General features: G+C 45.3%; 1 protein-coding gene across 2 annotated transcripts; it reads left to right on the forward strand.

Moving 5' to 3' along the window:
* The first annotated feature begins 381 nt into the window (after window positions 1-381).
* On the forward strand, window positions 382-8,682 carry pcdh18a (protocadherin 18a). Of its 2 annotated transcripts, none has more exons than XM_071505012.1 (4): window positions 382-3,384; window positions 4,071-4,126; window positions 4,776-4,948; window positions 6,992-8,682. In XM_071505012.1, the coding sequence occupies exons 1-4, from the start codon at window positions 895-897 to the stop codon at window positions 7,828-7,830; spliced, it is 3,558 nt and encodes a 1,185-aa protein (XP_071361113.1). In that variant the 5' UTR covers window positions 382-894; the 3' UTR covers window positions 7,831-8,682. The 2 variants fall into 2 exon arrangements, with proteins under 2 accessions (XP_071361113.1, XP_071361112.1); XM_071505011.1 differs by having other exon boundaries at window positions 528-3,384; window positions 4,038-4,126.
* The last annotated feature ends 4,084 nt before the right edge of the window (window positions 8,683-12,766 follow it).

Raw genomic sequence — 12,766 nt, forward strand, 5'->3', positions numbered from 1 at the left:
CTTGTGGCTGGGCAGGGTTACGTGTTATATGTTGCATATGAAAAGTGTGCCTGCCGTGGATTTAAAGGCGGAGGGTTTAATGACTGGGCTGACTTTATCTTTGTCTTGTCTAATGAGAATTTAGAGTCTTTCTCTCCGTCTCCGTGCTGTCTGGAGAGAACAGACCCGAAGCGAGAAAGTTGTAAACCTCCCTGTGTTTTTATAGCGTCGGGGTAAGCTCTCTGAATGGACGTTTTCTTCTCTAGTGTATTTTCTCCCTTGTCCATTGTAGAGGTATGGTCGTTACTCTGAAAACTGGGGAAAGTGAACCCCACAGGGCGGGGTTTTTTTTACCCCCCACTTTCTCTTTTTCCTCCTCTCTTGCGCCTCCTTCTTCTCTCCTCTGTGGAGTTTGAGTGGCCACCAGCCAGCTTTTGATTTAAGAAGCCTTTGCCTTTCCCGGGATGTGAAAAGGGGGCCGTGGCTGATCTACAACTAGTTGGTTTGAGGCGGGTTATTTTGGGCAAGTCTGTGTGCGGAGGCACCTCAAACGGAGAGAGGCAGCGTGAGAGAGCGCACGGCGCACAGACCAGACGCAGGGAGGAGAGGGAGAAAGGCGCACAGATTTCAGCGGCGCTCAGCTGGTTCCCCCGCACACAGAGCATATCTCTATGATGAGGGAGGACAGATAGAAGCAAATTTGGATGCTTTTATGGAAATTAGTGCAACTTGAACTAGCTTGTCTTTAACAATCGAGTGTTTTTTTCTTCTCTTCCCCTCATCAGCAATGCAGCTGCTGATTGAGAGTGGACAGCATTTACTAAGTTAAAACTGGAATTTCCTTGCTCTGCATTTTGGAGCTATTTTGGGGAATCTGTTTTTTTTTTTTTTTGATGTTTTTGGCTTCCACACAAAATGCAACCAAGAAACATGAAAGGACTCTTTCTGGCAAGAATGTGGAAAGTTCTGGTTGTTTTGGCGCTGGCGGCACAACACGTCGCCGGTAAGACGCTTAAATATCAGATTTATGAGGAGCAGAAGGTTGGCACGGTTATCGCCCGTTTGAAGGAAGACGTCGCGGATGTTCTGGCTAAACTTCCCAGCTCGGTGTCGCTCCGCTTCAGAGCTATGCAAAGAGGGAGCTCGTCTTTCCTCACGGTGCGTGAACAGGACGGAGAAATCAGCATCAGGACCAAAATCGACCGTGAGAAACTCTGCGAGAAGAACCTCAACTGTTCCATTCAATTCGACGTGCTGACACTGCCCACCGAGCACCTGCAGCTGTTCCACGTCGAGGTGGAAGTGCTGGACATCAACGACAACGCGCCCCAGTTCGCCCGTGCCGTCATCCCCATTGAGATCTCCGAGAGCGCGGCCGTGGGAGCGCGCATTCCCCTGGACAGCGCCACAGACCCCGACGTCGGGGAGAACTCACTGTACACTTACGCCCTGGAGCCCAACAACTTCTTCAAGATTGACATCCAGTCCAGGACTGACGGGGCCAAATATGCGGAGCTGGTGGTGCTCAGGGAGCTGGACCGGGAGGTGCGCTCCAGTTACGAACTTCAGTACACGGCCTCTGACAGGGGCGTTCCCCCGAGAACGGGTTCGACCCTCCTCAGAATCAGCGTTGCCGACTCAAATGACAACAGCCCGGTTTTTGACAAGTCGTCATATGTCATAAATCTTCCAGAAAACGCACCTGTTGGCACCCTGCTCATTGACTTGAACGCCACTGACGCGGACGAGGGCACCAACGCCAAAATAGTCTACTCCTTCAGCAGTCACGTCTCCCCCAAAATAATGGAGACGTTCAAAATGAACCCGGACAGCGGTCACCTGACCCTCATCAGGCGTGTGGACTATGAGACCATTAACTCCTACGACATTGACGTGCAAGCGCAGGACATGGGTCCGAACTCAATGCCCGCTCACTGCAAGATCCTGGTCAAGGTGGTAGATGTGAACGACAACAAACCAGACATCAGCATCAACCTCATGTCCTCTCAGGGGAACGGGGACGCAGCTTACATATCTGAGGCTTCTGCTTTGGACACGTTCGTAGCTTTGGTGAGGGTGGAGGACTTGGACTCCGGGTTGAATGGGGAGGTAGAGTGTAAACTTCATGGTCAAGGCTATTTCAAGCTGCAAAAGACTTACGAGAACAATTATATGATTTTGACCAATGTGTCTCTGGACAGAGAGAAGAGGTCGGAGTTCAGTCTGACGGTGGTGGCAGAGGACCGGGGGACTCCCAGTCTCTCCACTGTCAAACATTTCACTGTGCATGTCACTGATGAGAATGACAACCCACCACGTTTTGAGAAGGGGCGATATGAGATCTTTAAATCAGAGAACAATGCCCCTGGAGCATATCTGACCTCCATCATGGCCACTGACCCCGACTTGGATGCCAATGGACAGGTGAGCTACTCCATCTTGGAGAACTCTGTCCACGGGAGCTCCATCTCCACCTACGTCACCATCGACCCCTCCAATGGCGCCATCTACGCACTGCGTACCTTTGATCGTGAGGACGTAAGTCGTATCTCCTTTGTTGTTCAAGCCAAAGATGCAGGAAAACCCCCGCTGCTGAGTAACGCTACAGTCGTTCTCAACATCTTGGATGAGAATGACAACCCTCCAGTCATCGTGGTGCCCCAGCTGTGGAACTTCACCGCTGATGTTCCTGCATCAAAGTTCACAGAGGCCGGGCACTTAGTAACAGTTGTCAGGGCGACTGATCGTGACACAGGGGTCAACGCTGAGCTCATCTGCTCCATCGTCAGTGGCAACGAGGAGGGTTTCTTCCTCATTGACCCACGAACGTGTGAAATCCACGCCAACGCCAGCCTGGAGAACTTCCCCCAGGAGAGCGCTGAGCTGACAGTCGTGGTCCGAGATCAGGGAAGCGAGAGCCTCAGTGCTAAGGCGGTTCTGAAAATCACCCTCTATGAGAACATGGAGAACCACGTCCAGGTGATGGACCAGGGGGAGTCTTCACTTGATGTGTCCCTGATTATCATCATCTCCCTTGGGGCCATCTGCGCCGTGCTCCTGGTCATCATGGTGGTGTTTGCTGCTCACTGCAACCGTGAGAAGAAGGACACCAGGCACTCTTACAACTGCCGGGTGGCTGAGTCGACCCACCAGCACCACCCCAAGAAGCCCTCGCGCCAAATCCACAAAGGTGACATCACCCTGGTTCCCACGGTGAATGGGACCCTGCCAATCAGAGCTCACCACCGCTCACCTTCAGCCACGCCGCCCATGGACCGAGCCCAGATGGGGAGCAGACAGAACCATCACAGCCGCCAGTCCCTGAACAGCCTGGTGACCATCTCGTCCAATCACATTCCAGAGAGCTTCGCCCTGGAACTGGCGCACGCAACTCCACCAGTGGAGGTGAGCACACACAAACCCTGACACACACACACACACACACACACACACACAGAAGCAAATCATTCTCAGAAATTTCAAATGTGGTCCCTCAGACCTTTTCCAAATTTTCTCTCTCTCATCTCTCTCTCACAGAAATAAACACACTAAGACACACACACACACACACACACCAGCCTTCTCATCCTCACACAGCTGTCTCCGTTTGAGCAAATTAACTCATCCCCATGTGTGACAGTGACTTAATCAACGTTGCCCTGTAGTTCAAACTGACTCTCATTAAAACTGTTGATGATTATAGATGTGTCTTTGTCTTTACCTTGTTTACACCCTGTCACCATCACCTCCACCATAACCACAACTCACCCCTCAGTCATATGTCTCCATATTCATCTAGACTCACCCCCCTATCTACCTTTTTTTTTTTTTTTTGGTTATAACGTCATCCATTTTGTCTCATCCATTTTCAGCATCCTCTCCATCAGACATTTTGTGTTTACTCATCCATTATTTTGTCTTCTGTGTTGTCTCTCTCTCCTTTTTTTTTACCCCCCCTCCTCAATTTCCCATCTGTTATTCACCCCCCCCACCTCCCCCTTTTTTTCTGTTTCTTTTTGTTTGTTTTATTTTGTTTGTTTTGTTATTTTTGGATGTAGCAAGTCTCACAGCTTCTGTCCATGCTCCATCAGGGCCAGTACCAGCCCAGACCCAGTTTCCGTGGCAACAAATACTCCCGCAGCTACAGGTAATTTACCCCTATCCCTCAGCCCCGCCCCCACCCCCATCCCCCACCCCTCCCTCCCCTAAAAGATTATCTTTTGTTCACTTTTTTAAACCACTTGTGTTTCATTGTGTATTACATTTTCCAACAACCTGTTGTGAAGTTCAGCTGCTCAGTTACATGTAGATCATGGTTTGATGGCGTGTAAATGTATTTTTTGTTTTTTGGGTTTTTTTTTCATATCCCAGTTGTTATCATACCAGTGTCATTCAGTTCAAAATTATGCAACTCATTTGTCTGAATGTCACAACAATTTTCTTGGTAGGCTACTTCTCCTCTTAAAAAGATCGGGCTCAGGTTTTGAAGTGAGCATCCATCACGACTTTCATCATAAAATCCCGCCTATGATCTGCAGATGATAGATTTATTGATGCCCGTGGCGGCTGTTGTGATAGATTTATTGATGGCATCTACCTGCATGTGGGATTTATGGGCACAGCCTTGTGTAGAGGTTTTGACAGATTGCAGAAGCAGTCAAAGTTTTACGTGATGGATTTATTTCTCATTAGTCCTCTTTATAAGGAGCGATCGATCGTGTCAGCAGGAAACATACAGCTTTACATTCGCAAATACCGCATGTGTTTGTAATGTTCTGGAAATGCTTCCCCCGCAGGTATGCATTACAAGACATGGACAAGTTCAGCCTGAAGGACAGTGGCCGTGGGGACAGCGAGGCGGGGGACAGTGACTGTGACATGGGGAGGGAATCCCCCGTGGACAGACTGCTGCTGGGGGAGGGCTTTTCTGACCTGATACACCTCGAAATGCACCATCGACTCCACCCCGGTGAGCTTTGAGAAACCCGCCTATTTTTACCCCGTAGCGGCTACACAACACAACAACTCTGTTCGTGTTAACTTTTTTTGCACCTTTCTCACCGTGACTCACCAAACTGGCTCCACTCAGCTGAGTCACATACCTAGCACCTTCTACAGTGATACCTCACACTCAACTATCACCTCACCTTCAGAACACAATCACACCTCAGCTCAGTCCTGTTTTGCAAAGGTTGTGCTTGCACTTCCAGATGAGTGTTGTCGAGCTTTGGTCCACCCTGAGTCACTTGAATTGAGTGACGGACTTAAGAAAGAAAAAAAAAAAAGATTCACTCTCATCTGGCCGAAACGAGACAATTGAGATTTGTTTTCTTCTCAGACCGTATTTAGCATGAACTAGAACTGATCCAAGCTCTGCTCCAGACCACACCCGAGCCCTCTAATGTACCTGCTGCCTGACAAATTTCAGCACCATGGACAGAACCAGACCTAAGCCCATTATTTGTCTGTACACCTGCCTATACAGCCCCTCCATTCACCCTGTTGCCAACACAATCCCCATTGTACTCGGCCCCATTCTTCCACACGGCCCTCATTTCCACGCTCGTTATCACACTGAGAGAGGTTACAGTGTGTCTGGCTGTTTGTGTTACCGTGTGTGTGTGAGTGTGTGTGTGTGTGTGTGTGTGCGTTATCTGCCCCTCAGATAGAGTCGTGTCTGTAAAATCCTCCCTGGAGCGGAGATGAGTTGCCTGTCACTCATCGGTATGTGTCTCAGGGTGCTGTTTTTATTCCTCCCTTCTTTTTCTTTTCTTTCTTTTTTTTTTTCCCCCCGGTGAGTGACAGTGGTACGCTTTCATGTCTGAACTGAGGAGAATTCATAGTAATTGCTTTTAGAATGATGTTATTCTCTCTCTCTCTCTCTCTCTCTCTCTCTCTCTCTCTCTCTCTCTCTCTCTCTCTCTCACTGATTGTCCCTCCCTCGCTCTATCCTACATGCCCAAGAGCTCCTCAGCATCGCTCTCTCTTCTGTACTTGTTAATGTATTCTCTATCTTTATTGAGACGGATAAAGGGAGGAGTGGTGGATGTGGACGGTCTTTCTTTATCTCTTTTTTCTTTTCTCCCTTTGAGAAAGACTCGGAGGTGTTGCAGCCCTCCGCCTTCCCCTTCCCTTCCACTATCTTTTATGCTAATATGAAAAAAGGGGAGGGGAAGGAGATAATGGGCTGAGAGGGAGGATTATCCCTGTTTCTCTCCAATAGATTTAATTTGTTTAGATTTTTCTATTTAGATGGGCAATGTGGCTATTCATGCTAGATATGATAAAAGAACTAAACAAGCAAATCCCCGCCTCAGCCACACAGTCGGGTGTGTACGTTCTCGACAGAGCAGCCAAATATTACATTAACATCTGCCTGTGATGCCATTCGAGTGGGACCTGGCAGTTATTTATTTATTTATCTATCTAGTTCCTGTGATTGTTTTCGTACCTGGCACTGCCCGGATATCTGTGCTGTAGGCTGTAAATACCACCAATCTGCTCTACCAAGCAGGAATATGAAGAGATCAGGAGGAAGAAAAAAAAAAAAGTAGAGGGAAACTCACCACTGCCAGGCTGAGCTGTGATTTTGATATTAATGAAAGGCTGAAGCACTGCCGTATAAAATATTCAGGAGGTATTGTACATGAAGCATTCTAACAGCATAAGGTTTGTCAGACTCAACAGCGTTTGTGCCCTTGTTTCCATGCAAAAAAAACCCCAAGAAAAATCAGAACTATGACCTCCTGCTGAACTCTGTATCTCGATAACAATAACAATACCCTTACCCAGGGTTTATTACATGTATTATTCAAGTGTATTGACATTTTTTGTACAAATTCTTTTTTAACAAACTCTACTTCTGTCAAAGGAGTTTTGATCACCCGAGTTGTTGTATCAGTTGCTTTGTTTCGCAAGTCGTTCCCAGTTTTTCACAGTAAATGTCATAAAAGTTTTCTGAAGTTGGATCTGCTCCTGACTGTCTCTTTCTTCTTTTTTTTTTTTACTTCAGCTATGAGACTGTGCACGGATGAATGTCGTGTCCTGGGACACTCTGACCAGTGCTGGATGCCCCCCCTCTCATCGCCCGCTTCCTCCTCTGACTACCGCAACAACATGTACATCCCCGGAGAGGAGTCCTCCCAGCAGCCACAGCTTGACGATGACCAGTCCTCGGTTGACTCGGAGCACCGGAAGAGCTTCTCTACCTTTGGCAAGGAGCCTGGGAGTGAAGAAGCTGGAGCTGGGGGAGTCGTCGCCGGAGGAGGAAGTGATGCGTGTGCAGCTGGAGGAGGGGCTGGCTCCCTCCTCACAGAGATGAACTCTGTGTTCCAGCGGCTCCTCCCGCCTAATATGGACACATACACAGAGTGCACTGAGACAAGCCCCCCCTCATCCACATCCACCACTGAGAGAGGAAATGGACATAATGGCAACATTGCTGGCAACCATAGTAACAACGCTGTTCCTCAAGACAACCGTAGAGGGTTGTTGCCAGGTGGGAAAGGTCCCGCTTATCCTCCAGGAGTGGCCGCATGGGCAGCCAATACCCACTATCTAAACCCCGGAAGTGGATCTGTGGGGACCAATCATGTCTCCTCCTCTTCTTCTTCTTCTTCTTCATCTTCCACCTCCACTTCCACCTCCACTAACGGACAGCCGCCGCACCTCAAGTGGCTTCCAGCCATGGAGGAAATCCCAGAGAACTACGAGGAGGATGACTTTGATGGCGTCTTCCATCAGGGTCACCAAGGTGGCAAGCGCAGCGAGAGCCGCCACGAGGCGAGCATGGACGCCAGCGAGCTGGTGCATGAGATCAACAAACTGCTGCAGGACGTCAGAAAGAACTAGGGAGGAACAAATAGAGAAGGCATAGCATGGTTTCACTGTGTGATGGGGGCAACATTACAACACATTCTGGCAAATGCGTGTTCTTCGTGCCAACATGTATAAACTATATGATGACTGTTTCTTGTTCACTGTAATGCTTGTCTTGTTTAGTTTACCAAATATCCCTTTTTGCTGCTCAGTGCTCAGAGACTCCGCGTGAAAAGTAAAACACAGCACTGACATTGTGACGGAGGTGACTCGAAGGCATGAAAGCGAGCGCTCCAAGAACAGATTGCTCATTTGTCATTACAGTCTCTCCGAAAGTTGCTTGAATGAGTGATTTCAAACAGAAATCCACCAACAAAGACTGTACCCTTACTTCATTTGTAATGTTTACAGCAGCGTGAACAGAATCCACAGGGAGAAACCAACAGTCGTGTGATCTAATTTCTGCTTTTACAGTGTACGATATTGTACAGTGTCTGTGGAAAAAGGCAAACTCACTTGAATATTGTGCTCTGTCTCCTGTTTAGTTATTATGGAATGTAACTGTACAATTTGACCTTTGTATTTTAAAAATACACTCTTTTCTACTTCTATATATTTATATGTGTCCATGTATGTTTGTACAGAAAAAGAAAAGAAATGTCTATTTTTTATATTTGTCACTGCATGTCTTAATATCACTCAGTGTGTCTCTTTTCCTTTGCTCCGTTTATTTTATAAAACATCTGTATTTAATTTTGTTATTGAATGTGTGTGTGCGTATTAAAAATAATCACATTCCAATGCAGTTCCATGTTGGAATTTGGTTTTGTATGGTAACGTTGTGACCAGTGGATGATAAATAAAGTGGAAGGATTCATGACAGGGTTATGTTTGAAAGATGTCAGTAATTTCATGCTTTATTTTATTCAAATCGTCTCATGTTTTCCTCACTAAGAGCTTCCATTTGCCCCCCTGTCTTTTACCACCCCCTAATGTCCAGCATCAGAACTGCAGCACCCTCTGCATGCACAATCAAAATCTGCTATATGCTCTCCAGACAAACCCTCCCTGAGCCTCATTATACCACAATTCACATGCATGAATTTTCTACTAAACACACCATTAGCAATGAATTTATTCCCAAATGATCGCTTTAGATTAAATTGCATTTAGGTGTTAATTCAGTTTCAGAGCAGGGATTCTCGGTCTGACCGTCTCTCTCATCCATGAAAGCGTCACGCTTATGGTAAATATGTTTAGCAAATGAGCAGCATCTGATAATGGCTGCACATGATGAGAAGTAAAAAGCAAGCTACTGTACAATGCAGCCATATGGATTCATAATACAAGTAAATTGAAAGTAGGAAGCGAGCCCCTCCCCTGCCTTGACTCTCTCTGCTGGTGATCATTGCTGGTGAATGGCTGCTACACTCGTGAGCAAGAACAGACACGTGCTGCGCACACAGTCAGAGAGGATACAATTCTGAGTTGCGTTTAAAAGAGGGAAGATTCAACAACTAAGGCTAAATGAAGCAATTAACCTCATGAGACGGATCTTTCCTTCAAAACAAGGCCACACACACTCATGAAAACACGTACAGTAGACTGGCAGATGCGTGTCGGCAACACGTGGAAACATAAACACACACTTAACTCTCACACGCACAAACACTTGATAATGAGCTCATTTGTCTTCATCATTAAGGAGGCCAAGCCTCAATAAACAACACGCACCGGCTGTGTGTGAGTGAAGGAAAGCTAAATGCCAAATTAGCTTAGCCTCCTGTAAACCCAACTAACTTAGAATTAACTGCAGCAGAGCAGTCACAGCTAATTATGGATACTCATCACCTATGGTCATGAGATGATTTTAATACTGCAAAGGAATAATTTGACATTTACCATCATTATGTCTGCATGGTAAATATGATGCTATAGCCTTATCTTAGCATACAAACAGCTAGTCTGACTCTGTTAAAAGCAGCTCTAAAGCTCACGAGTTAACAGGTTACATCTCAACTTCCGGGCAAGCTGTTTCCTCCTGTTTCCAGTCTGAATACTGAAGCTAAGCTAGCTGGTTGCAGGCTGTAGCTTCATATTCAGCAGAGCAACATGAGAGTGGTGTCAGTCTTTTCAACTAATGTTCAACAAGAGAGCAAATAAACCCTAATAGTAGAATTATCACTTTAGGCTTTAGCAATATGTAACAGGAGAAATATGTATGTCATAACACAGCATCCGTGGGTTGTAATTCACCGAACATATGTCATTTCAAACTTAGATTGGCAATCCATAATGGATAATCCATCAAGAAATGTCTTTGGCATAAGGTAATGGTGTGTGTAATAGGAAAAAAAAAAAAAAAAACACTGGGTGAAAGATCCAGTAGTGCTCATTTAGTACCACTCACATAATTAATTTCACACAAATACAACATTGGCACTGATATGATGTTGAAATATGAACTCCAGCTTATTATTGTCTTATTAAATCCACCATTAAATTGTTTGTCAGTCTCACTTGACTTTAACACATTTTCATTCTGAAACCTGCCATTTCCAACACAACTCCACCTCCCCCACCCCCGTACCTCCATGTTTCACTCTCATCTCCTGGCTATTTCTGTCTGTCCATCTGTCTGTTTGAGACACTCGTGCTCTCACATACACACACACATAAATATTCTCCTTCTCCCACACACACACACAAACACACCCCAATCCCAGCAGCATTCCCTGCTCATATCATAGCCCTATGTTCCCACAGACATTAGATATTGAAATGTTCTTTCCTACTTCATCACATTTTGTTGTGTCCTCTTATTATCAGCATGGTTACACAAGTATGAAGTCGCAGCTCTTTTTTTTTGTAGCTATTTATTTTCCTTAAAACAAATCATAAATATCCTAGCAAACTCCAAACTCCATTGTCTTCTCCTTTATTTTGAAAATGTATTTGTTGATTGTTATTATAACAGGAAATTAAGAAGGCGAGGGCCTGTGTTATGCTTGATTATTGCATCTGCTGGCATGAAGTCAGCTCTGACCTGAAGTCAAACACCACAGTGAACCCTCAGTGCACACATGCACACACACACACACACATACACACACACACACACACACACACACACACACACACACTGTGAGTGTCAGGGAAACAGGATATTGGCCAGCCTGTAATATAAACAGAACTCAGGTATTGTGTATAACACAACAAGTCTTCATGATAATACTGCCGTGACGGTATGTTTGTATGTGTTATTGTTGAAGGAGTTTCATTCAAACGTGTGTTAGTCAGGTGGTTCAGTTATCTATCACACCCCCGAACTGAATGGCAGGGCTGTCTTGTCTAACACTAAGCCATTCTCAACCTTGGAAAAAAAATGTTCTTTTCTTTTTTTTGTTCTTTTTTTTTCTTTTTTTTTTTTTTTTGGTCTGGTTTGGCAGAGTGGCTGCTAGCTAGACACTTTTTTAGGTGTGACATTTTTTTTCAGCTGAGATATGGAGAAAGGCAAAGGATAAAGATGGAGGTATCTGTGCTGAAAATGATGAAGATGAAAGTTTAGTGAATGCAATGACTCCAGAATATTTTCTGACCCAAAAATTACACCCACAATACAAGACACAAGATGCTATAGCTACACTGATATTACACTCAAGAGGAAGAAAGGCGTGTCAGTATTTTGGACTTGAATGACAAATGTATTGATGCTTGATGCATCACTAGTTTTATATATATGTCCATATTGTATTTTATCATTTTGTTGTCTTTAAGGTCCTGAGTTCCCCAGACATTGCCCCCCCCTTGTCTGCAAATTCTGACCAGACACAAAGAAGAAGATTTTCAATTCTTAGATTTTTTTTTTATTATTGCATCTTGTCACTTAAATCTGTGGCTGCCAACTTTCTTGCTTTAAACCAAAGCTACACGTTCTTGCGACCCTTCCTCACACGTTATGCTCTACTGAAGGTTGTGTGCATGAGCTCAACCAAGCAGCAATTTTTTTGCTTCTCAGAAATTTGAACAGTACGTAGAGGGATAAAGAAATAAAGTAAAATTTTTTTCGTCCTTGTTCTTTAATCATATTGTAACCTCCTCAAACCTATCCTTGTAAGGGCTCCCACTACTAGATTGCATGTACACTTTATATCAAGGTTTCGCTTATGAAATTAAAGTGAATGCAAACTGCATATAAACATTTTTTTTTTACAATATACATAAAAGAGTACTGTACATGCACAATTTAATACTGAATGAATTATGTGATGTTTCATTGTGAATGTTGTGACAAAGAATCCACCAGAAAATAATTTGCCCAGCAGATGGCACTGTGGGACCTATCTTCTAACAACAACAACACTCAGAGCTCAAGGTAGTGCCACACCATCAACAAGCCATGCTGAGGAGCTGTAGAGAGAGAGAAAAAGTGCTAAGGCAGAGTCATTTTGTCATTCTAATTGCATGTCGGTTTATGCATCTACAGGTTTTTGTCCCCTTTCATTTTTATGCAGACAGGGCTTGTGAGATGAGTTGGGTTGGGTTTGGTGAGGTGGGGGGGGGGGGGGGGGTGCACTTGCAATCATCACTGTGGCAATGATAATATGTGTATGTGTATGAGTGCTTGTTTATGTGCTTGTGTGAAGCTTGTGGCCATGTTAGTGTGAGTCTTTGCATGTGTGTGCATGCCTGTGTCTGTGCGTGTGTGTGTGGGGGTGGGTGTGTTTTCTGTACTCTCACCGTCTAATAGATATCCCCATCCAGCTTGCCATTTAGACTTGGAGAGCAGCCAGTTGTAGATTGCTCTCCCTCACCGACTCTCTCTCTCTCTCTCTCTCTCTCTCTCTGCCTCTCTCTCTCTTTGGACAATTGGATTAGTGCGGAGTGATAGAAACTAAAAACAGAATCTCACTGTTGCAGCCAGCAGCTTGGCCTTATGCCACATCATATAGACAGACATGAATACATG

The sequence above is a fragment of the Trachinotus anak genome, unplaced genomic scaffold, assembly GCF_046630095.1.
Source record: "Trachinotus anak isolate AG129_WGS33_773 ecotype Australia unplaced genomic scaffold, CSIRO_AGI_Tana_v1 ptg000019l, whole genome shotgun sequence".
Lineage (NCBI taxonomy): Eukaryota > Metazoa > Chordata > Actinopteri > Carangiformes > Carangidae > Trachinotus > Trachinotus anak.